We start from the raw sequence: 25,270 nt of genomic DNA, 5'->3' as shown, positions 1-25,270 counted from the left end.
GCATGTAAAAATCATGCTTAAGGTACACAAAAACACACCAACAGTGTAAAAAAATCTAAACAGAAAGGCAGTTTGAAGTGTGCTTCACATTTTTCTATTGCCTGTGACATTTTCTTGCCTCATTCATCTTCTGGCTGCAGTTTTGCCGCAAATAAAATGCTGCAAAACCATAGGATTTTTTTTTTTTTTTTTAAATACATGTGTAAAAATAAAATTCTTCTTGGGGAGCAGTCGAAGTTATTAACCCAGCGCATGGGTTAATACTTTTTGCAATTTTGTAATACATGAAGGTGTTGAAATCCAAAAGGTTTGGAGAGGGCTGACTGCTGGGTCACATGTTTGCATATCGACCAGGTCAACACATGACAAGTTACCAGGTGACTCCAGTCTAAAATGTCAATAGCAGCAGGAGGCTTTTTTCCTATACTGGTTTTTGCAGCGTCCTTGACGGGATGGACAGGATTGCTTTGTAAAAATAAAACAACCAACATATAGGCCCTAAGATTCATCATGGTCTTTTTACTTTTTTAATGGAGTAAAATAGTTCTAACAGTAGGGTCGCACAAGTGTATAAAAGAATTGTTCAGTTTCAGCCATAAAAGTGTGACTTTTTTCTCACATGTCATCCCTATGCAGTCCATTTTTTGCAGCAGCTATTAATCAATCACAAGAATGTTTGCAGTTTCCCATGCTGCAGAATTGCAATGTATTTGGGTCGCCCTCCCAGGGCTGTGGGGTACTCGGTACCGGGCCAGTCTCTCAGAGGGGATTGTCACAGCAGCGGTGGCCCGGTCCGTGGCCCTGGGCGCCCATGTAAAAGGGGTTTGAGTGGTGGAATAAAGTTTATAAGTGATTCGTGACGCCGCCTGTGGTGTTCGGCAAGAGAGGTGTTAAGCCGACGCTGCAAGCAGATCCTCTGGGACAGATGGTGTGGTGCAGCAATGATGTTGTAGCCCTCCACAGGTAGGGCTGTTGGTCCCAGGGCAGAGTAGGTGAATGTTTAGGAAGAGGGTGCAGTGTTTGGCCCAGAGATGTAGCAGTGCTGAGGATGTTGCAGGAAGGAGGCAAGGACACAACAGGGTGCAGTTTCTTTACCTTTACTTGGCAAACACAGTCCAGGGTCCTGATTACAGATGGCACGGGAGCAGGCTAGCCTGGAAGCAACTCAGGGATCTCTCTATCAGATGGGTTGTGTAGTCTCCTTCCTAGCGCTGGCTTGAGGTACATGCAGTACAGTGTTACACTGAAGTTCCTTCTTATCTTCTCTTAGAACTACCTTGTATGGCAGACAGCTGTAGCCTTCTATCTCTCTTGGCTCACCCGTCGCTGTTGTGCCTCCGAGTCTTAGTTGGGAATAGAGCATTTATAGCTTCCTATTCCTCTGGTTTCTGTTGCAGGACCTTCAGTATCCATACAACCGTGGAGACCAGGCTCCAGATCATGCGCTATCACTGGGAGGGTGAGTGAGCCAGTGTCCCTGCACTCCTAACGTTCCCTATGCCGGTTCCACACCGGGCGCCACACTCGTACCTCAAAGACCTTGCTCGCCCTGACCCTAAACCCTCACTAGGGAATTGGTCGGTGCGGAAACTAAACCCACCACTGCACTAACAACACACATGAGGAAAGAAGACAATACAGGGGAAACACCACTTAGCTTTGCTCTGTTGCGTACGCTCCTAGCAACAGAGCCCACCACCTGCGTGCATCTTCTCCACCCGGATCCATCACCATCCCGGATCCTTCACCGTAGTGCAGCCTTGGAGCAGAGTCCACCACCAATTGCAGCAGTCCAGTAACAGAGTCATAAGGATGAGTTAGCCTCTGCCAAGAATCTAAGCATGCTTGAGTCCAGCTCTCGACAACCAAGTCGAGCATGCCGAGTGCAACTCTCTCCATAGTCGCCACTCCACCAAGCCATGCACGCACTTCCCGCCGACACCATAAACTGCGACTCCTCCACGCCATGCCAGCAATTCCTGCAGACACCATTAGCTGCTACTCATCCCCTCTGGCTGACTGCGCAGGACTCATGTTCACCCAGGCTTCCTTGTCAAATGAGTGAATATCACCAGCAGTGATTGCACACCCTGAGACTCATTTATAGAGCCCCACACCTGATTCATAATTACGTACATATTAAACCCAAACTATCGTGCGATACCACTAACCACCACCGGGGCAACTCAGAATGAATGACACCACATGTGATAATTCCAATGGCCACCGGGGGCAATCACGTCACCTTGCCAAAGGAAAAAACGTTCACTTTGTCCATTTAATCTGACAGATCCACGCCTGGATCATTACAGTACCCCCTCCTTAATGAGGGGCCTCTGGACCCTCAAGACCACTCCTCATTAGGGAAACACCTACAGCGGGGATCCCCAGATCCTGAGTTCACCCCACCACTATCTGACACTTCAGGTTAATGACAAACGCACCACTGGTATTGGCAATATATGTTCATTTTGGAGGCACCACTCATCTCCACAGCGACGACCTGGGGAACAAGTTTATGTATGGGTATGTTTGCTATGAGCTGATCAGACTCCACAACACACTCCCACAAGATGGTTTTTTGGTGGCCACCCATACATGCTCGTTCACACACAGGTCCGGACCTGAACATTTATTGCCCACATTCGTTTGTCATAATTAGTAAACTCATTCTGGACTTGACAACAAGGGAGTCCCCCTGCATCACCACACTCACACCCCCGCTATTCACCAAGGGGTCACCACCCTCCAACCCTCTTCACCATGAGATCTGCGCCTCCCAGGGTTGGTTAATGGCGAGGGTTGAGATTTGTCCCTACTCCCACGCAGCACACCTGCTGCTCATACCAGGAGGAGAAGGAACGGATATGGAGGAAATATACACTCACTGGTCGCCTCCACACGACCAGGAGGAGCAGCTTCTATGGTGGTATTTGAAGATTTGGTGTAAACCCCGCAGACTATCACACCAGTCTGCTCACCACAGGGACGCACCCCTTCACCTCGGGGACTACCAAGCAGCTCCATGGGGCACCATTCCTCCCACCTGCCTGGGTACGCCCGCGTGCATGAGCAAGTCCCTCTCCCAGCAGCGACTCTAGGGGCTTTTAGCCAGATCACAGCCACTTTTTTTTTTTGGTTCTCTGAGCAGAGGCCCCAGACCCTGATAACTGCTGCTGCAGCGGTTTAAACACCATGCAGCTCCTCACTCACCTCAGTGAAGCCCAGCAGCAACTGCTCACAGGTCTCCACATGGCCAAAGGCCCCAGACCCTGATAATTACTCACAGGTCTCCACATGGCCCCAGCCCCAGACCCTGATAATTGCTCACAGGACTCCACCAAGCCATGCTCACCAGAAAAAAAAAACTGTAGGGCTGGTGATAATGTCACGGTCAACGTGTGTCTGGACGCAGATGTTACCGCAAGGCAAACCCATAACACACGTGACCCTGGATACAGCGCCTCCAGTGGCGAATTTAAATAAGGGGGAACCTGGGTAACATTAACAACGGGGGCCCTGCAATAGGGAATGGGGACGTGGAGACCTCCTGCACTCCCCTGAGCCAGTGTCCCTGCACTCCTCACATTCCCTATACAGGCTCCGCACCTGTCGTCGCACGCGAACCTTAGCCCTTGCTCGCCCTGACCCTAAACCCTCACTAGGGAGTAGGTCGGTGTGGAGACTAATCCCACCGCTGCACTAACAACACATAAGGAAAGAAGACAATACAGGGGAAACACCACTTAACTTTGCTCTATTGCGTACGCTCCTAGCAACAGAGCCCCACCACCTGCGTGTGTCTTCTCCTCCACCCGGATCCATCACCATAACAGGATCCTTCACCATAGTGCAGCCTTGGAGCAGAGTCCATCACCAGTTGCAGCAGTCCAGTCACAGAGTCCCAAGGATGAGTCAGCCTCTGCCAAGAATCCAAGCATGCTTGAGTCCAGCTCTCGGCAACCAAGTCGAGCATGCCGAGTGCAACTCTCTCCATAGTCGCCACTCCACCAAGCCATGCACGCACTTCCCGCCGACACCATAAACTGCGACTCCTCCACGCCATGCCAGCAATTCCTGCAGACACCATTAGCTGCCACTCATCCCCTCTGGCTGACTGCGCAGGACTCATGTTCACCCAGGCTTCCTTGTCAAATGAGTGAATATCACCAGCAGTGATTGCACACCCTGAGACTCATTTATAGAGCCCCACACCTGATTCATAATTACGTACATATTAAACCCAGGGGAAGAGTCTTGAGGAGATCATTTGCATATTCCCAGTGCCTTCTGGGATAAGTGAAGAGTCTCCGCGAGCTCAACGATCACTGGGTTTTGGCCGTTGCAGCTGAAAAGAGGAAATCGGAAAACCAGGGGAAGAGTCTTGAGGAGATCATTTGCATATTCCCAGTGCCTTCTGGGATAAGTGAAGAGTCTCCGCGAGCTCAACGATCACTGGGTTTTGGCCGTTGCAGCTGAAAAGAGGAAATCGGAAAACCAGGGGAAGAGTCTTGAGGAGATCATTTGCATATTCCCAGTGCCTTCTGGGATAAGTGAAGAGTCTCCGCGAGCTCAACGATCACTGGGTTTTGGCCGTTGCAGCTGAAAAGAGGAAATCGGAAAACCAGGGGAAGAGTCTTGAGGAGATCATTTGCATATTCCCAGTGCCTTCTGGGATAAGTGAAGAGTCTCCGCGAGCTCAACGATCACTGGGTTTTGGCCGTTGCAGCTGAAAAGAGGAAATCGGAAAACCAGGGGAAGAGTCTTGAGGAGATCATTTGCATATTCCCAGTGCCTTCTGGGATAAGTGAAGAGTCTCCGCGAGCTCAACGATCACTGGGTTTTGGCCGTTGCAGCTGAAAAGAGGAAATCGGAAAACCAGGGGAAGAGTCTTGAGGAGATCATTTGCATATTCCCAGTGCCTTCTGGGATAAGTGAAGAGTCTCCGGGAGCTCAACGATCACTGGGTTTTGGCCGTTGCAGCTGAAAAGAGGAAATCGGAAAACCAGGGGAAGAGTCTTGAGGAGATCATTTGCATATTCCCAGTGCCTTCTGGGATAAGTGAAGAGTCTCCGGGAGCTCAACGATCACTGGGTTTTGGCCGTTGCAGCTGAAAAGAGGAAATCGGAAAACCAGGGGAAGAGTCTTGAGGAGATCATTTGCATATTCCCAGTGCCTTCTGGGATAAGTGAAGAGTCTCCGGGAGCTCAACGATCACTGGGTTTTGGCCGTTGCAGCTGAAAAGAGGAAATCGGAAAACCAGGGGAAGAGTCTTGAGGAGATCATTTGCATATTCCCAGTGCCTTCTGGGATAAGTGAAGAGTCTCCGGGAGCTCAACGATCACTGGGTTTTGGCCGTTGCAGCTGAAAAGAGGAAATCGGAAAACCAGGGGAAGAGTCTTGAGGAGATCATTTGCATATTCCCAGTGCCTTCTGGGATAAGTGAAGAGTCTCCGGGAGCTCAACGATCACTGGGTTTTGGCCGTTGCAGCTGAAAAGAGGAAATCGGAAAACCAGGGGAAGAGTCTTGAGGAGATCATTTGCATATTCCCAGTGCCTTCTGGGATAAGTGAAGAGTCTCCGGGAGCTCAACGATCACTGGGTTTTGGCCGTTGCAGCTGAAAAGAGGAAATCGGAAAACCAGGGGAAGAGTCTTGAGGAGATCATTTGCATATTCCCAGTGCCTTCTGGGATAAGTGAAGAGTCTCCGGGAGCTCAACGATCACTGGGTTTTGGCCGTTGCAGCTGAAAAGAGGAAATCGGAAAACCAGGGGAAGAGTCTTGAGGAGATCATTTGCATATTCCCAGTGCCTTCTGGGATAAGTGAAGAGTCTCCGGGAGCTCAACGATCACTGGGTTTTGGCCGTTGCAGCTGAAAAGAGGAAATCGGAAAACCAGGGGAAGAGTCTTGAGGAGATCATTTGCATATTCCCAGTGCCTTCTGGGATAAGTGAAGAGTCTCCGGGAGCTCAACGATCACTGGGTTTTGGCCGTTGCAGCTGAAAAGAGGAAATCGGAAAACCAGGGGAAGAGTCTTGAGGAGATCATTTGCATATTCCCAGTGCCTTCTGGGATAAGTGAAGAGTCTCCGGGAGCTCAACGATCACTGGGTTTTGGCCGTTGCAGCTGAAAAGAGGAAATCGGAAAACCAGGGGAAGAGTCTTGAGGAGATCATTTGCATATTCCCAGTGCCTTCTGGGATAAGTGAAGAGTCTCCGGGAGCTCAACGATCACTGGGTTTTGGCCGTTGCAGCTGAAAAGAGGAAATCGGAAAACCAGGGGAAGAGTCTTGAGGAGATCATTTGCATATTCCCAGTGCCTTCTGGGATAAGTGAAGAGTCTCCGGGAGCTCAACGATCACTGGGTTTTGGCCGTTGCAGCTGAAAAGAGGAAATCGGAAAACCAGGGGAAGAGTCTTGAGGAGATCATTTGCATATTCCCAGTGCCTTCTGGGATAAGTGAAGAGTCTCCGGGAGCTCAACGATCACTGGGTTTTGGCCGTTGCAGCTGAAAAGAGGAAATCGGAAAACCAGGGGAAGAGTCTTGAGGAGATCATTTGCATATTCCCAGTGCCTTCTGGGATAAGTGAAGAGTCTCCGGGAGCTCAACGATCACTGGGTTTTGGCCGTTGCAGCTGAAAAGAGGAAATCGGAAAAACCGCGCGCCTATCGGCGCGCGAAATTTGGCTCATCTTTCATCGTTTTTAAGAAATCTCAAGATGGAAGAGGCCAGGAGCCATTTGGTGAGCTGCATTTCTTGCTACATGTTCACAGATTTACCAGTGGAAAAGCCAAACTTCACATGCCACAAATGCAAGCTTGTGTCCCTGTTGGAGGAAAAGTTGCAAAATCTCGAAGAGAGGTTAGCTACGTTGAAGATCATTAAGGAAGGTGAAGAGTTCTTGGACAGAGCAGAATTATCTCTTCATGTTACAGAAAGAGAAGAAATTCGAAGTGCACCTGAAGAAACAGAGGAATGGAGACATGTGACCCAGAGAAGCAGGAGGATCAGGAGGCAGTCAGCACCCATACTGCTCAGGAACCAGTACCAGGCTCTCACGCAGGAAAACAATGAAGAAATACATCAGGATAAGACTTTGCCAACAAACAGCAACCTTGTACGCCCTCAGAGTCCTCCTGGATGGAGAAAGAAAAATGTTGTGAAGAAGAAACGGAGAGTGGTGGTCATGGGGGATTCCCTGCTGAGAGGAACAGAGGCCGCTATCTGCAGACCGGATATAACTACAAGAGAAATGTGCTGTCTTCCAGGTGCAAAAATTAAAGATGTGTCTGACAGGATATCAGGACTCTTCAGACCTACAGATGACTACCCATTCCTGCTACTACATGTGGGGACAAATGACACCGCAAGAAACGACCTGGAAATCATCTGCAGAGACTTTGAAGACTTAGGCAAGAAAGTGAAAGAACTGGGAGCGCAGGTGGTCTTCTCTTCCATCCTCCCAGTGGATGGCCATGGAACAAGGAGGTGGAATAAGATTCTGCAGGTGAACAACTGGCTACGTCGATGGTGCCGTCAGCAACGATTTGGATTTCTGGATCACGGAGTGAACTACTTATACGATGGACTACTTGCTAGAGATGGGGTGCACCTTACGAAGACTGGAAAGCATGTATTTGGAAGTCGCCTTGCTACACTTGTAAGGAGAGCTTTAAACTAGAACAACATGGGAAGGGAAGCAAAAGACCAGAAAAAGCCATACACCTGACAAATGCTATTGAGAACTCTGCTATTAGAAGTGGAAAGGAAGAACAAAGACGAAAGAATCTAATTAATAAAAATATTGGAGAAAGAGAAACCAATCACAAACTAAAATGTTTCTATACTAATGCACAAAGCATGGGCAACAAACAAGGAGAATTGGAACTACTAACACAGGAAAAGAAATATGATGTAATTGGAATCACTGAAACTTGGTGGGACAATACACATGATTGGAATACAAGACTAGAAGGATACAACTTATTTGCAAGAAACAGACTTGATAAACGAGGAGGGGGTGTCGCATTGTATGTTCGAAACGCGTATATCTGCACAGAGATTGAAGCTTCAGAGACTGGGAGTTCTGTGGAAACTGTTTGGGTAAGAATACAAGGACAGAACAATGGAAAGGACACCATTGTAGGCATTTACTACAGGCCGCCTGTGCAAGCCGAAGATATAGATGAACTCTTTATGCATCAGATGGCCAAGTTCTCCAAAAAATATGACATAGTTGTCATGGGAGATTTCAACTATCCAGACATTTGTTGGGAATCTCTCTCAGGCAAAACTAACAGGTCAAGGAAATTCTTATCCTCTCTTGCTGACAACTTTATCTTCCAAAAGGTAAGGGAGAAAACAAGGGGAACTGCTACCTTGGATCTAATCCTTATAAACAGGGAGGAAATGGTTGAGGAGGTAAAAGTGGCTGGGACCATAGGAGGTAGCGACCATGCTATTTTAGAATTTTGGATAACTAGAGGTGGAAGACCTGTGAAGACTCAGACGTCAAGGTTAGATTTCAGAAAGGCAGATTTTAAGGGATTCAGAAAGAGAATTGGAGGGATCCAATGGCTGGATATCCTTAAAGACAAAAATGTCCAGGAAGGATGGGAAATCTTGAAAAATGAAATTCTCAAAGCACAGTTGTTAACAATTCCGAAAAGAGGGAAGAATAGGAAGCATTTAAGGAAACCAGGATGGATGAACACAGAACTTAAGCACATGCTAAAAAGGAAGAAAAAAATGTTTATAAAATGGAAAGAGGGAGGCATATCTAAAGAAGAATATAATGCTGTCTGCAGAACCTGCAGGGCACAAATCAGATTATTAAAGCTGAAAATGAACTGAGGCTTGCAAGAGATGTCAAAAGCAATAATAAAGGATTTTGGGGATATGTCAAAAGTAAAAGAAAAGTCAAAGATGCTATAGGATTTTTACAGGATGAAAATGATGAAATGGTAAGACAGGATGTTGAGAAGGCTGAACTTTTAAATTCCTATTTTGCATCTGTTTTCTCTCAGAAAGGAAATGCAACATCAACTGTTATTCACTGTCCTATTAAGGGAATAGAAGAATCCAGGATATCTATAAACAGAAAGATAGTGAGGAAACACTTAGCTAACCTAAATGAATTCAAGTCTCCAGGTCCAGATGAATTACACCCCAGAGTACTGAAGGAGATAGCAGAAGAAATTTTTGAACCCCTCTCCATAATCTTTGAAAATTCTTGGAGAACAGGAGAAGTGCCAGAAGACTGGAGAAGAGCAAATGTTGTTCCTATCTTCAAAAAGGGGAAGAAGGTGGACCCAGGCAACTATAGGCCGGTGAGTCTGACTTCTATACCAGGAAAGATCTTTGAACAAATTATTAAACAACATGTATGTCAATACCTGGATAAGAATGAAGTGATTAAACAGAGTCAGCATGGGTTTCTAACTAATAAGTCATGTCAGACTAACTTAATTTCCTTCTATGACGGTATCACTGATTGGGTGGATCAAGGAAATGCTGTAGATATAGTATATCTTGACTTCAGCAAAGCATTTGACAAAGTCTCTCATACAATCCTTATTGAAAAAATGACTAAGTATGGAATGGACAAGGCAACTGTTAGGTGGATTCATAACTGGCTTAGTGATCGGACCCAAAGAGTGGTCGTAAATGGCTGCACATCCAGTTGGAAGAATGTCTCAAGTGGGGTACCACAGGGCTCTGTCCTGGGCCCTGTATTGTTCAACATCTTTATCAACGATTTAGATGAAGGAATTGAGGGTAAACTGATTAAATTTGCTGATGACACAAAGCTAGGAGGGATAGCTAATACTAGAGAAGAGAGAGAGAGGATTCAAAAAGATTTAAATAAACTGGAGAAGTGGGCAGCAACTAACAGAATGGTTTTTAACAGGGAGAAATGCAAAGTACTACATCTGGGCAATAAAAATGAAAAAAGCATATATAGAATGGGAGGAATAGGGCTAAGTGACAGCACATGTGAAAAAGACTTGGGTATACTAATAGATCACAGACTGAATATGAGTCAACAGTGTGATGCAGCAGCAAAAAAGGCAAATGCAATTCTAGGATGTATTAACAGAAGCATACAGTCTAGATCACGTGAAGTCATTATTTCCCTCTACTCCTCTTTGGTCAGACCTCATCTGGAATATTGTGTCCAGTTTTGGGCACCACATTTTAAAAAAGACATCAACAAACTGGAGCAAGTTCAGAAAAGAGCGACCAGAATGGTGACCGGTCTGCAAACCCTGTCTTATGAGGAAAGGTTGCAGGATTTGGGAATGTTTAGTTTGCAAAAGAGAAGACTGAGAGGAGACTTAATAGCTGTCTACAAATATCTAAAGGGCTGTCACATTGTAGAAGGATCAACTTTATTCTCATTTGCACAAGGAAAGACTAGAAGCAATGGGATGAAACTGAATGGGAAGAGACACAGATTAGATATTAGAAAAAACTTTTTGACAGTTAGAGTGATCAATGAGTGGAACAGGCTGCCACGAGAAGTGGTGAGTTCTCCTTCAATGGAAGTCTTCAAACAGAGGCTGGACAGACATCTGACTGGGATGATTTAGCGAATCCTGCTTTGAGCAGGGGGTTGGACCAGATGGCCCAGGAGGTCCCTTCCAACTCTACGATTCTATGATTCTATGATTCTATGAACCCAAACTATCGTGCGATACCACTAACCACCACCGGGGCAACTCAGAATGAATGACACCACATGTGATAATTTCAATGGCCACCGGGGGCAATCACGTCACCTTGCCAAAGGGAAAAACGTTCACTTTGTCCATTTAATCTGACAGATCCACGCCTGGATCATGACAGGAGCTCTCTAACCTCAGTTCAAACTCCAGCTTCTCTCCACACATCTACACATTTTGCCCTCCTCACACTAATTCCTGATTTCCCTTCCTGGCCCTCAGAGAGCACTCCTCCCCCAATTCTGGTTCAGAGCTCCCTCTGCTGGCCTGGAGTGGGAACTGTGTTGCATGACATGGTTAACTGTTAGAGAGACCCTTCTTTGCCTCCAAGCCTGACATCACCCTCCCTGGAGGAAGGCAATGACACTGTGGCGACCATACTCCTGGGGGCGCCACATATTCGTATAAATCGGATGCTACATCATGTCTCTTTATGGCATCCATTTTTTTTTGCGCATCCATAGACTTAAATAGGTGAGTCACATCCAAGTTACAGAAGAAACCAATGCACGCTGCGATTTTCTTTTTTTTTTTGCAAGCAGATTTTTTCAATTAAAAAATTGCTCATCTGCTCTGCCCCACTGAATAGAATTGTTTCGAGTGCTCTCTTTTTCCACGGCCAGCACTCGGATGAAAAATGTGGTCGTGTGGACTATTAGTTCGCTGTAATAGTAATTTTTATGTTTGTGCCTTACTGAATATTGCTTTTGCGCCTATTTTTTAAGTTAACACTCTTTGGTTTTGGCTGTGTTTTGTTTTTTGTTTTTGTTTTATAAAGTGATTGTGGTTTTTCATAACAAAGTGAAAATTTTTGCCCAATTGTACTTTGGTAAGTAGAAGACATTCTAAAAGATCATGCATCTTTCTAGTCTAAAAAGGCACAAAAATGGAAAAACATAAAAAATTAGATTTTAATTCACCTTTTGAAGAATTTGGCACAACAAAAACACAATAAGTACATCAAGACAAAAGAAAAGTAATTTAATAAAAAAAGGGAATGGTGAACCAGGACCATGCTATGTAATTTCATACATGACAGAATTTGCCTTACACTCTTTTGGCTTTCTTAATATCACTGGGGTCGTATGTATAAGGTTGGCTTCAGATTGCATCTTTGCAACATGTCAGTCGCTGCATCGGGCATCCATCTGAAGCCCTGAATCTAATGCCTATCTCCAAAAGTCATATGCTGACGATAAGTAGGTCAGATAGAGCTGCTTCATTAAACTCAATGGCCATCAGTAGTTTCGTTCGAATTCGGTTTTTCAGGGCTTCAGGCAGAAGCCCCAATGGAGTCACTTACGTCTGGCAAAGTCGTAACATGAAAATAGCCTTAGTTTGACGTAAACTCCAAGGGCTTTTCTAATAGATATACCAAACATACACAGCAATTAAAATGGGTAATACACCTTATTACTGTTCTTCTGCTGTTTGTCATGATCTGAAGTGATCTGACAGTTTTAAATCACTGGGTGAACTTTTTTTACTTTGGAAAGTTCCAAGGTGTCTTGACTGTCCCTGGTGGTGGTTTTGATATTGCACTTTAGGTTTTGTGCACTTAATCATGTATCAGGTGTTACACCCTATAAAGGTGTGCTAGAGGTGTGCAATCACTGCCTGTGATATTGTGAGTTTGTGTTCACTCTGAGTTGGAGATCCTGGAGGACGGATGGAGCTGGTGAGGAGTCCTGCACAGCTTAGCCAGGGGGGACGTGTTGCAGCTATGGTGTCTGGACGAAGGGCTGGCATGGTGGAGTCGCAGTGATGGTGTCAGCGGGAAGTTTCTGCATGGGCTGGTGGAGTGGCGACTATGGAGAGTGGCACTCACCATGTGGGACTTGGCCGCTGAGCTGGACTCAAGCATGCTTGACTTCGTGTCAGCAGCTGAACTCATCCTTGGGACTCTGGTTCTAAGCAGCTGCAACTGGTGTTGGACTCTGCTCCAAGGTTGCACTAAGTTGAAGGATCCTGTTATGGTGATGGATCCGGGTGGAGGAGAAGATGCACTCAGGTGGAGGGCTCTGTTGCTAGGAGCGCACGCAACAGAGCAAAGCTAAGTGGTGTTTCCCCTGTATTGTCTCTTTCCTCATGTGTGTTATTAGTGCAGTGGTGGGATTAGTCTCTGCACCGACCCATTCCCTAGTGAGGGTTTAGGGTCAGGGCGAGCTAGGGCGTTGAGGTACGCGTGCGGCGCCCGGTGCGAAACCGGCATAGGGAATGTTAGGAGTGCAGGGACACTGGCTCAGGGGAGCTCAGGAGGTCTCCAATTCCCTTTTCCCTATAGCAGGGCCCACCATTGTTAAAGTTACCCAGGTTCCCCCCTTTATTATTTAAATGCGCCTTACTGGAGGCGGTGTTTCCAGATATTGTATGTATAACGTGTAATACCTAAATTCGCCAGGTGGAGGCGGCGTATCCACCTGCACGTTTTTATTATTTAAATGCGCCCCACTGGAGGCGGTGTATCCAGGGTCACGTGTGTTATGGGTTCGCCTTGCGGCATCATCTGCGTCCTGAGACACGTGACCATGACACTGTTATCTTTAGATCCTTGATATGATCAGTAAATATAGAGTAAAAAATGCTGCAATTGTGGAAATCAATACACAGCTATACAGCTACAGTGATACAATGATAACAAGTGACATCTCAGAAAATTGAGGTCCCAGTGGTAATTCAGTCAGTGCTCTACCTCCTCAACAGCACAACATTTGTTCTGCCTTTGCATTATGGTAAAAGGAGCCGTTCAGAAAGAAGACAATGTAAAATGTTTGAAATGTCGCCAAGTATCATTTGTAACCATTGTACATATTATTGCATATATTGCATTTTTTTCCATGTAGATTTGCCACCAGATATCAGTTTTAAAAATTTACTACAAATTACTGACCAAATCTGACTAAGCCTTGAGAAAGGCTTTCCTGTTCTAACATTTGCTAGTTTCAATCCTGACCTTAGCCTGAAAGATCTGACTAAATCAAAGAGTACAGCCTCGGAAGAAAGTAGGAAATGTATTTACCTGCACACAAGCTCATATTTCTTGGTTTTAGCAGAGTTAGGTTTCCTCGTTATGTGGTTTTTCAGCATGTTTAATCTCACAATTTTCTTTTCTTTCTAGTATCTGCCTTTACTGCAGGGTAAATCTCTTGCGATGATATTTGAGAAAAGAAGCACCAGAACTAGGCTTTCCACTGAAACAGGTAGTGTGATCTATTCCAAAATGATCACATTTTATTTCAAAGTTACGTGAATATTTGCGTATATTTTTATTGCTCCAAGAGATCTAGAAAATAATTTTTTTTGTATATAGCTAATAAAAAAAGAATTACTGTTTTTGTATAAACCCAAACCTATATCTCTCCAAGGTTAGTGATTACGAGCCATTACAATTTTGTATGGTTAACTTAAAGAAGTTTTACCGTATACTTTTATGTCAGGATATGGATATGTCAGATATTTTTTATTTGTACGATAGTAAATACCACAGTAACTCATAGTAAGTTTGTCCCTGCCACAAACAATCCCTGCATGTAATGTGATTCTGAAGTCTATTTGTTCCTCTTCTAGGTAAGCTGCTTCTTTATCTACTGTCTGTGTACACATGGAGTTCTTAGAAAAGTTTTTTGTCCAATGAAAAATGCTGAAAAATGTCTATAGTAAAAACTCCTCTAAAGGCTTAAAAAATGTCCAAAATCCCTTATCAGTTTCTTGAATTGTTTTCATATTTAAAAAAAATATTTTTTTTTACTGCTTCAAAAACACTGTCTGCACATAGTACCTGTTTTAGATGATGTGCCAAATATAGGCCATCTGACTTCTGATCCTTCTTCCCCCTGACATAGTTCTCCTAGTACAGTCTAAGGCCTCTTTCACACGTCCGTGTCTCCGGTACGTGTGGTGACAGTTTACACATGCACCGGAGACACGTACTCACGAAATGGGTCTGTGCATTATTCTCCCTTGCTCTGCCAGCGAGCAAAGGAGATTGATGACAGCCGGCTTCAGCACCTGCCATCGGGGAACAGCGCTGTAGCGCATCTTCCCCGGGGGCTGTCCGTGTGTTACTGATGCTGCATACGGGTGGCACAAGGAATTCTGTCTATTCGTTTTAAATTGCCCCAACTTACGCTGCAGTCTCCAGTGTATTCTTTGAGACACAGCTTTATACCCCTCTCCTGTATGCCATATTTCTAAGAGATGACAGGGAGAAATATATGGATCACAAGCAGGAGGCAGGGGGGAGCAGCATGAAACTCCAGACGATTGGAAAGGCAAAAATCTCTAAATTGCTCCCTCTGCCTCCTGCTTTGAAGAGTTGACAAGGAAAAGAGGACTTGTCACTAGAGTTGACCAAATTTGTTAAAATTCGGTACCGATGATGATCGACAGGGAATATTGTTTTTGCAATATTTGCTGAACGTCATTGGATTCGATTGGAGTAGAAATCAACGAATGTTTGGAACTGATCATCATACATAAATTCAGCACAAATAGGGTAACAATATGGCAAATTCATTTTTGGCGACCGATTCCGAACATATTTGCTCAGGTCTACTTGTCACAGCTCAAAAGTTTTTACACTTATTATATTCCTGCTGTTCCCCTAAGTAATGAGCTTTGTTGTTTGCTGTTGCTAACATTGTTGTTATTTTTTTTTTAATCCAGCTTATATATAGAGATGCGGGCCTTTTATTTAGTAATGGCCAATATGCAAATTTTTATGGTAATTCAAAAAGGGGCTTGCTTGATTCTCTACAGCCATGTCTTTAGGCTGCTCTCCATTATTATCTTGTGGGCCACTGCTCCTTGGTAAAGACCACAAAAATTAGCATAAAAGACCCATATTTCTGGAAACATATGGTGTATTTAAAAAGAACAACAAAATGCTCAGGCAGTGGGAATAAAATAATACCAATAGAGATGGGCGGACACCTGCATGTTCGGGTCTGGCGGGTTCGGCCGAACAATTACATAAAGTTCGGGTTTGGGTACCAGAACAGTACCGACCCGAACTCAGACTCCATTCACTTGAATGGGGGGCCCAAACATCAAGTGTTTGCCACGCTGTCATGTGCATGACAGCGTGGCAAACACCGCTTCTGATTGGCGGTGAAACCATCCCCGCCGGTCAGAAAGCCGTGATTCCCACGCTGTCAAAAGACAGTGTGAGCGCTCAGCTGTGATTGGAGGTATAAAGCTTACCTCCGGTCACTGGTATCAGCTGATGGAACTACTGATCCCTTGATCCGACACCTGCTACGGCTAATTAGAGTGAGAGCAGGAGTGGCGAATGGGATTATTCATTAGCCACTCCTGCGCTGTAAATAAATAATAAAAAAAAACAGCGTGGGTTCCCCTGTATTTTTGCTAACCAGTCAGACAAAACTCACAGTTGGGGGCTCCAACCCTTAACTGTCAGCTTCAGAAAGGTTAGTTATCAAGAATACAGGGGTCCCAACACTGTTTTTGTAATTATTTAAATAAATAATTTTAAAAAACAGCATGGGGCCCCCCCATTTTTGACAACCAGCCTTGCTAAAGCAGACAGCTGGGGGCTGGTATTCTCAGACTGGTAAGGGGCCATGGATATTGGCCCTTCCCAGACTAAAAATAGCAGCCCGCAGCTGCCCAGAAAAGGCACATCTATTAGATGCACCAATTCTGGCACTTTGCCCGACTCTCCCAACTTGCCCTGTAGCGGTGGCAAGTGGGGTGATAGTTGAGGGGGCTTGATGTCGCCTTTGTATTGTCAGGTTTCATCAAGCCCATCGCTTGATATAATGGAGAGGTGTGTATAAGATATCTATCCATTACTAATCATGTAGTCACATTGTAAGAAAATAGACACCTAGAAAAAAGTCCTTAAATAGAAAGAATGACAGAGTCCTTTAATAATCTTAATTAAGCCATACTTACAACCTCACCTAATTCCTCCGAAGCCCTCGTTCTCCTGCAATAAAACTAAAATAAAAAAAACAATATACCATACATGTCTGTCTTTCTGTCCCGCGTCGTAATCCATGTCTGGGGGATAAACATGTTTCAACCTGGACAGTGCCAAGATGCGACCGTCCAGGCTGTGAACCACTGGTGACTAAACTGCAAGCGCAGAATCAGTGACTAGCGGTGACGTCACTGAGGCTGTGTTCCCAGCCGGGCTGAACTGTGGTGACCTCGATGAGATCCCTGCTAGCACAGTAAAAAAAAAATCTCACGGTGTTAGCGGGGATATCACCGAGGTCACGGCAGTTCAGCCAGGCTGGGAACTGAGCCTCACTGACCACTGGTAACCTAGATGATGCCACCACCGGTCTCTGAGGCTGCGCTAGCAGCAGTTCAGTCACCAGTGGTTCTCAGCCTGGACGGTCACATCTTGACGCCATCTAGGTTGAAAAATGTTTATCCCCCAGACTTGGATTACGGCGTGGGACAGAACGACGGACAGGTATGGTATATTGTTTTTTTATTTTAGTTTTATTGCAGGAGATTGTGGGCTTTGGTGGAAATAGGCGAGGTTGTAAGTATGGTTTAATTAAGATTATTAAAGGAGTTTGTGTCATTCTTTCTTTCTACAAAAAGGAAAATGAGTCAATGCAAAAGTTTGGGCACCCTGCATGGTTAATACTTAGTAGAACCCTCGTTTTGCAAATATCACAGCTTAAAAAAACACTTTTTTGTAGCCATCAGAGTCTTTACATTTTTTTTGCCTAAGGGATTTTCATACATTCTTCCTTGGAAAATTGTTCCTATTCTGTCAGATTCCTGAGATGTCTTGCATCACAGCTATTTTGAGATCCATTGTAAAACCTTCAAGCTTGTTCCTTTTGAGGTAGTCTGTTGTGGATTTTGACATCTGTTTAGGATTATTCATTTGTAGAAGCCATCCTCTTTTCAACTTCAGCTTTTTTACAGATGGTGCTATGTTTACATCAAGAATTTGTTCCTCTACACGGGAAATGTTCCATGTGCTATTGGTTGCAACACAATCAACACAACCTTAAAGCACGATTGATCCATCTCCATGCTTAATGGTTGGCGAGATGTTCTTTTCCTGAAATTCTGTGTCCTTTTTTCTTCACACATACCTTTGATCATTGTGGCTAAAGAGTTCTATTTTAACATTATCGGTTCACAGGATTAGTTTCCAAAATTCACAAGGCACATGTTTAGTTAGTGTGCCGCATATTTCTGATGCTGAATTTGATAGTGAGGACGCAGGAGAGGTGTTCTTCTGATGACTCTTCCATGAAGAACATATTTGTGCAGGGATCTCTGAGCAGTAGAACAAAGAACCACAACTTCAGAGTCTGCTAAATCTTTCTAAAGGTCTTTTGCAGTCAAGCAGGGGTTCTTCCTCTCTAGCTATTCTACAAGCAGCTCTCACTGAAATTTTGCTTAGTCTTCCAGACCTTATCTTAACCTCGACTGTTCCTCTTAACTGACATTTCTTAATTACATTTTGAACTGAGGAAAGGGCAACTTGAAAACACTTTGCTATCTTCTTTGTTATGAATGGGTCACCGAGGAGGAATAAACCTAAACAAGCTAAGCTCAGAAAAACCAGAGAGGTTGGTAACTATGCAGATTGCAGATCCCTGATCCTAACCACACAACTAGCAGCAGCCGTGGAGCGTACCTATGATGAACCTAGACGCCTTGTCACGGCCGGAGGACTAAATAAGCCTAAAGCAAGAAAAGGGGAAAACTAACTGCCCCAGAGCAGACCCCAAAGGAATATACAGCCCCCACACATGTATTGAAACAAGATGAAAACACAAACACAGGCAAGAAAATAGGCTGAGCAAATGATGGGGCCCAAACTAACTAGAAAGGAGAGGAAAGGAAAGACACTGTCTGCAATCTGCCCAAAACCCTACAAAATAATGTCCAACACTTCTGATAACAAAATTAACCCTGAAGTCACTAGACTTCTGCCACTATATCAGCACTCTGGAATATTCTGAGACAGAGCAAAAAGAGGCCAATCTAATAAGGGACAAAAAGCAAATTGGCTGATACAGACAAATAAGAGTGGAAATTCAGCACAACCTCAGCCGGGGCTGGCTGACCACACAAAAAAACTGAATAGAACAACAAAATCAAGTGTGAACATTAGCAGAAAAACTTAGCTTGAGCTGACTGGAACAGAGCTGAGAACCAAGACCTGACAAGCAGAAGGAATCACCAGCACCAGAGTAGGGCGTCGGCTGTCTTAAATCCAATCTGAGATTCCTGAGGTCCAATCGTCATCCTCATTATCAGGTGGCAGATCTCTACTGATTAAATCAGCCTCACTACCTCCTGTTACCACCAGAGGGAGCCTGGAAGGAGAACTCACAACTGGTAGACCAAAAAATGAACTCACAACACTTATTATAGCCTTCTCCTGCTTTGTGGACCTCATTTTCATTTTCAGAGTGCTAGACAGCTGCTTAGAAGAACCATTGGATGCTGCTTTTTGGCACAGGTTTAGAGGAGGCTGGATTTTTATAAAGCTGGGAAATTTGCATCACCTGGCCTTTCCTAACGATGATAGTGAACAAGCCATAACTCTAGCAAGTTAGTTAAGGTTTGAAACCATGGTCAAAGTTAGGCCTGCTTCACACATCCGTTTTTGACCATCAGTCAAAATCCACCGTTTTGGAGAAAAAACGGATCCGCCATTTTTCTTGGCGGATCCATTTTTCCCCCATTGACTAGCATTATTATTGGCGGATTTTGACTGACTGGTCGTCCGTTGCATCCGCATGTCAGCGGATCCGCCAAGATTTTGGCGTCCACTGACATGACCAGACGGACCCTGCAACGTTTTTTCGGGCCGCGGATCCACCATGTAGTGATTTAACCCCCATTTCTGTCTGGCTGCCGGTAGAAAAATCTCTCTCTCTCTCTCTCCTCCACACTTCCCGCGATCATGACATTCCTGCCCCCCACATCACGCGATGATTGTTACTCACATCGCGTAATCGCTCCACACATCCCGCGATAAGGACCGCTCACTTCCCGCGATGTCTGCTTCCCACATCGCGCGATGGTTGGCGCTAACATCCCGCGATAATCCCCAGGTTATCCCTCCCACGATCCATCACAACTGCTCATGTCCCCTGGTCCCGACTCCCGCGAGATCTCAGCCGCGCCATTACTCCCACCCTGGCTCCCGCGAGATCTCGGCAGCGACATGGAGAACACTACATAACCGGTATTTTTTTATTTTTTTTTAACCAGGCACGGTTCCTTTAAATTTGCAAGATTGGCGGATCCGTACATCCGCCGATCCGCTGCCACACGTTTCTGTCAGTCCGCCTGCGGATCCGTTTTCCGCTATTTTGGTGGATTTGGACTGACAGAAAAAACTGATGTGTGAAACAGGCCTTATCTGATCACACAAATCTCCAAGGGTGCCCAAACACTTGCATATGCCCATTTTCCTTTTTGTAATTTTTAAAATATAAAAATGGCAATATATATATTTTGTGCCTAAAATAAAAAGAAAATGTGTCATCTTTAACTTTAGCCCTTTTACACATCATTTCATCTTTAATTTGCTTAGCTGTTCACAAAAACAGTAATTTTGACAAGGGATGCTCAAACTTTTACATGCCACTGTTCATGCATCATACTAGAATGCTATAAAAGAGGGCTTAAAGCCGCTGGCCGTACTTTATTTTGGGAAAACCTGGTGACAAGTTCCCTTTAACAAGCAGAAGTCACCTTGTACACTTCTGGGTATTGTTTTCACTTATGTTTTTGGGTGCTGCTACATGTGTCATTATGCCACTTACAATTTCATAATCTGAACACCCCTTAATGTAATTGTGCATCAAATGAAATATGAATCGGGGATTTTTCCCATAAGTCCAACCAACATGTGTCAGTGCAGAGATTTATGCTCATGCAGATTTTTCCTTTGTGTCCTCAGGTTTGTAGCACTTCTCAGATGGCAGGCCTTGGGGGTGCATAACTGATGTTTGTATGTGATACTTTCTGACAATTTCCAGCCTTAGAAATAAACTTACATTTTTGTCATATACTTATAGGATTTGCTTTACTTGGAGGACATCCTTGTTTTCTCACTACACAGGATATTCATTTGGGAGTCAATGAAAGCCTGAAGGACACAGCAAGGTCTCTTTCATATTGTCTGTTCCCTACAGATTTATCTGTTTATATGAGAGAAATGCACTTTTGTATTAATCCAACCAACGTACAGAGTTTTATCTATAGAGCTGTGCGCCCAATTAAAAAAATGCCAGAATAATAAAATAACTACCACCAGGAAGATTTGCTTACTATACATGATTTAATGCTTAATTAGTCTTTGTAGCATAGATAAAGCTGTGACTACTTACAGGCGGTATTGTAGTGATAGGAAACATGTAGGGTTATTATAGCAAGTAACAGCACAATCAATCAGGTCTGTATTTCAATAAGTATAAGCAGTGTCAGACTGGGCTGCCAAGGGCCCACCAGTAACCAACTCCAGGGCCCCACTTATCATCTTCATGTGAAAAAAGGAATAAGGAATAAGATGCCGCCTATGTCTGTACATAGTGATTCAAGTGTATTGTGCTAAGTACTGCTCATATAAGAGGGTGGTGGCCAATTCTGCACAGTGGTCCACCGGATGACTCTCCTGTGGGCCAGTCCATGCCTGAGTATCAGTGAATTTGGAGTAACATAGGCCTGGTTCAGACATATTTCAAGGTCTGCATATGCACGACAATGTAACTTTGGACTGATAACAGACCAATATGTGTCTACGAGGTTGTAATTTCAGATCAGGAGACCTGCAGTCAATCCAAGCATTGTAGTCTGTATACTGACTGTAATATGCCCGTTTGAACCTTACACAAAATGACTGTTCACACTATGCAGTTCAGTGTACCTACCCATCTGCTTGTCTGGCATCTCCTTTCACCCCCTCTTTCTTGATTGAGAGACCTGGCCTAACAGAAGCCAAAGGAGGACAGAGATATATAGAAAACAAGTAGGTGGGAAAGTGCACTGAACTGTTAGGCTATGTTCACAGGTTGCGTTTTTGCTGCCTTTTTTTAATGCAAATTTTAAGCTACGTTTTACAGTACCAGCAAAAGCTAAGACATTTCAGAAATCTCATGCGCACATATTGTTTTAATTTCCTGACTGAATTGTAAAAACTTCTGTGTTTTTGAAAACTTAAGCATCTCACTTCCAGCTTTTTTGCAGCATTTTTCACCCATAAAAAGTAATGAGCAAGTGCAAAAATGCCTGAAAAAATGCAGGTATCAGGTCTTGGTGCGTTTTTGGTGCAAAAATCTAAGGAAGTTGTATCATGTTTTTTGGGGGGCGGGGCACTAGACTTTATCAGCATGCACAAGAGACAATAAAAACGCAACAAAACCTGCTTTTTGTAAGCAGCTTCTTTACTACCAAGAGAGCAGGTTTTGCCTGCAACATAAAAATGAAGCAAGCACGCAACATGTGAACATAGCTTTTGGCGGCTCCAATAGTGCGCTGAGCACCTGAGCTTGATGTGAACAGAATCACATTAAGTGGTCAGTTCGAAATGGGTTTAAAGGTTTCCACCTCTTAAGTATTATAGACATCAAAGATGTTCCCCAGCTCAGAATTCTCCTTTATGTGTTTAAAGGGAACAGTAGATTCATGCTGCCCAAACCATGGTCAGCATGAAATAGAGCCTGCCTGCAAAATTGCAGCCAGGTTTTTTTTTTCTGAAATGCTCCAGAGTTTCAAGAGAAAACATAATTTGAAGATCCACTCGGGGACTATAGAAATGAATGAGATTAGCCTGGTGCCGCTCTTGGTGAGTACATCGGGAGATACTTGTCAACCACCTGGAGAGAAGGCGGCTGAGGGTGGCACTGGACTTGTCTCATCTATTTCTATAGTCCTCAGCTGCATCTTTAAGTAGGAAGATAAAGTGGTATTCACCATTAGAGTTGAGCGTTCCCCAATGCAAGTCAATGGGGAATAAAAGTCGGCATTGAGTGGATGAATGTCATCCGCTCAATGTGGATTTTTATTTCCCATTGACTTGCATTGGGGTCGGGTTTCGGACGAAACTCCGACTTTTTTTGCCCTAGTCGGACCGGTTTCATCTGACTCAAATTTTGTTTCATTCGGGTTTCACGAAACCCGATCCGCCCAAAGTTGCTCAACTCTATTCACCATTGCAGGTGAACAACTGGCTACGTCGATGGTGCCGTCAGCAACGATTTGGATTTCTGGATCACGGAGTGAATTACTTATACGATGGACTACTTGCTAGAGATGGGGTACACCTTACGAAGACTGGAAAGCATGTATTTGGAAGTCGCCTTGCTACACTTGTAAGGAGAGCTTTAAACTAGAACAACATGGGAAGGGAAGCAAAAGACCAGAAAAAGCCATACACCTGACAAATGCTATTGAGAACTCTGCTATTAGAAGTGGAAAGGAAGAACAAAGACAAAAGAATCTAATTAATAAAAATAATGGAGAAAGAGAAACCTATCACAAACTAAAATGTTTCTATACTAATGCACAAAGCATGGGCAACAAACAAGGAGAATTGGAACTACTAACACAGGAAAAGAAATATGATGTCATTGGAATCACTGAAACTTGGTGGGACAATACACATGATTGGAATACAAGACTAGAAGGATACAACTTATTTGCAAGAAACAGACTTGATAAACGAGGAGGAGGTGTCGCATTGTATGTTAGAAACTTGTATATCTGCACAGAGATTGAAGCTTCAGAGACTGGGAGTTCTGTGGAAACTGTTTGGGTAAGAATACTGTGACGAACAGCCCACCGCTGTTCGTCCAAATACGGGTGACTGACGGGGGTCCCGCTGCCACCAAAACGCGACGGACAGCGGACCCTGTGTCACCTCTATGTCACAGTCCCACCACTGACACGGGTGTATCAGCGGACGGAGGGACGAGACACAATGCCGGCACACGGCTATCACAGGCACAGCTGGGGCTTATCTTAGTTATCCCACCACTGGCACCATGTGACCAAAATATCCAGCAAGCTACTCTCGCTCTACAATTTGCCGCAGAGGGGGGTTTAATTTGGATGCCCCACCACTGCTATCAATCTTCCAAGTACTGCGGGGATTTATGTATATCCCACTTTCTCAGTTCCACTTTGGAACTCGCAGCTCTCCGGTGCCCCCCTTACCATCAGGTCAGTCAGGGAACTGCACCTAGGATAATTAGTTGCCGGACGGACTGCCTGTTGTGAACCGGCAATTGGGCTTCTGCAGTAAGGGAATTATCAATGCTGTGGCCGCAGCCCCTCATTCAGCAATATAAGACCCTTCTGTACTGCCAGCAAGCCGCAATAGCCGTGCACAACGCGCTGCCACCAGTCACGGTTACTTAATTCACAGTGTTAAATTAAGAGGGTCCGTGGCAAACCCCTTGAATTAGTAGCGATTATCTAACAAAGGCGTATAGTTCGATTCTTAGAGCATAGAGACAGAACTAAATAATTTTATCATTTATTCCCCAAAAAAGTAGGGCAGTGGTTACAGATAAAAGTTGCTATAAAATTGAGACATAAAATATGTACAGTACAGGTATAAAATAAAAGTGGAGAAAACAAAGAGATTACACTCACAGTTCCATATTGTTCCTTAGGCAGACCATGCGGCTTTAAGGGGGGAGGAGCCACACGTCTCCACTCATCTGGAGTTCTTGTCAGCACGGACTCTGCAGCTGTTCTGTGCTGGTTTGCCCAGGGAATGCCTTATAGGCTTTGCTTTGTGACATCACGGAGAGATGCATTCTGGGTTGATCCCACCTCTCTCATCCAAGTTATGTTTTGGCTACAAAACTTACATTAGCTATAACTTTATGGGAGAAGCTGGTATGGACTCATCAGTGGTATCATGTTTCCCAGCGTAATGAGCCCAACAAGAAAATATCAAACATCTATGCGATATAACCGTCCATTTGGGCGCAAATCATATCTCATGTTCTGGGCAGGGTAGAACTTCGAAAGATACGCGGTATCGAAGCTGGGACCGCTCAGGTTACAAAAATATGATTTTCATATCTCTACTTGGTACGGTTTTCGCAGGGCAGGCTCTTAAAGGTTTACTTCTAACCTTGATTTCAAACAAAGAGTTTATTTCCCGCACTTTTTTTTCTCTTTCAGCTGAGGCTGAGAGAAGCCAAATGATGTGGCAGGAAGTTGATTTATAATCACCTGGGGGGGAAGGGAAGCTGCTGCAGGGTGCAATGTAACTGAGACACTGGCAGGCAGCTTCTTACAAAATGGAGGATTTTTTAGCACATTGCAACAGAAAACATATCTTGCAGACATTGCACATCACAAATACAAGGACAGAACAATGGAAAGGACACCATTGTAGGCATTTACTACAGGCCGCCTGTGCAAGCTGAAGATATGGATGAACTCTTTATGCATCAAATGGCCAAGTTCTCCAAAAAATATGACATAGTTGTCATGGGAGATTTCAACTATCCAGACATTTGTTGGGAATCTCTCACAGGCAAAACTAACAGGTCAAGGAAATTCTTATCCTC

The 25,270-nt window shown here is 44.5% G+C and overlaps 1 protein-coding gene across 1 annotated transcript in view; it reads left to right on the top strand.

The window, feature by feature from the left end:
• Positions 1 to 25,270, top strand: part of OTC (ornithine transcarbamylase) — a 160,374-nt gene that overhangs the window by 36,407 nt on the left and 98,697 nt on the right. The window contains exons 3-4 of the mRNA XM_073566021.1: positions 13,843 to 13,924; positions 20,762 to 20,849. Coding sequence (XP_073422122.1) covers positions 13,843 to 13,924; positions 20,762 to 20,849 — 170 coding nt within the window. The remainder of the gene's footprint in view (positions 1 to 13,842; positions 13,925 to 20,761; positions 20,850 to 25,270) is intronic.

This window comes from Dendrobates tinctorius, unplaced genomic scaffold (genome assembly GCF_039654945.1).
Source record: "Dendrobates tinctorius isolate UK_male_01 unplaced genomic scaffold, ASM3965494v1 ptg000016l, whole genome shotgun sequence".
In the NCBI taxonomy this organism is placed as follows: Eukaryota; Metazoa; Chordata; class Amphibia; order Anura; family Dendrobatidae; genus Dendrobates; species Dendrobates tinctorius.
This window is presented reverse-complemented; position numbering and strand designations above follow the sequence as displayed.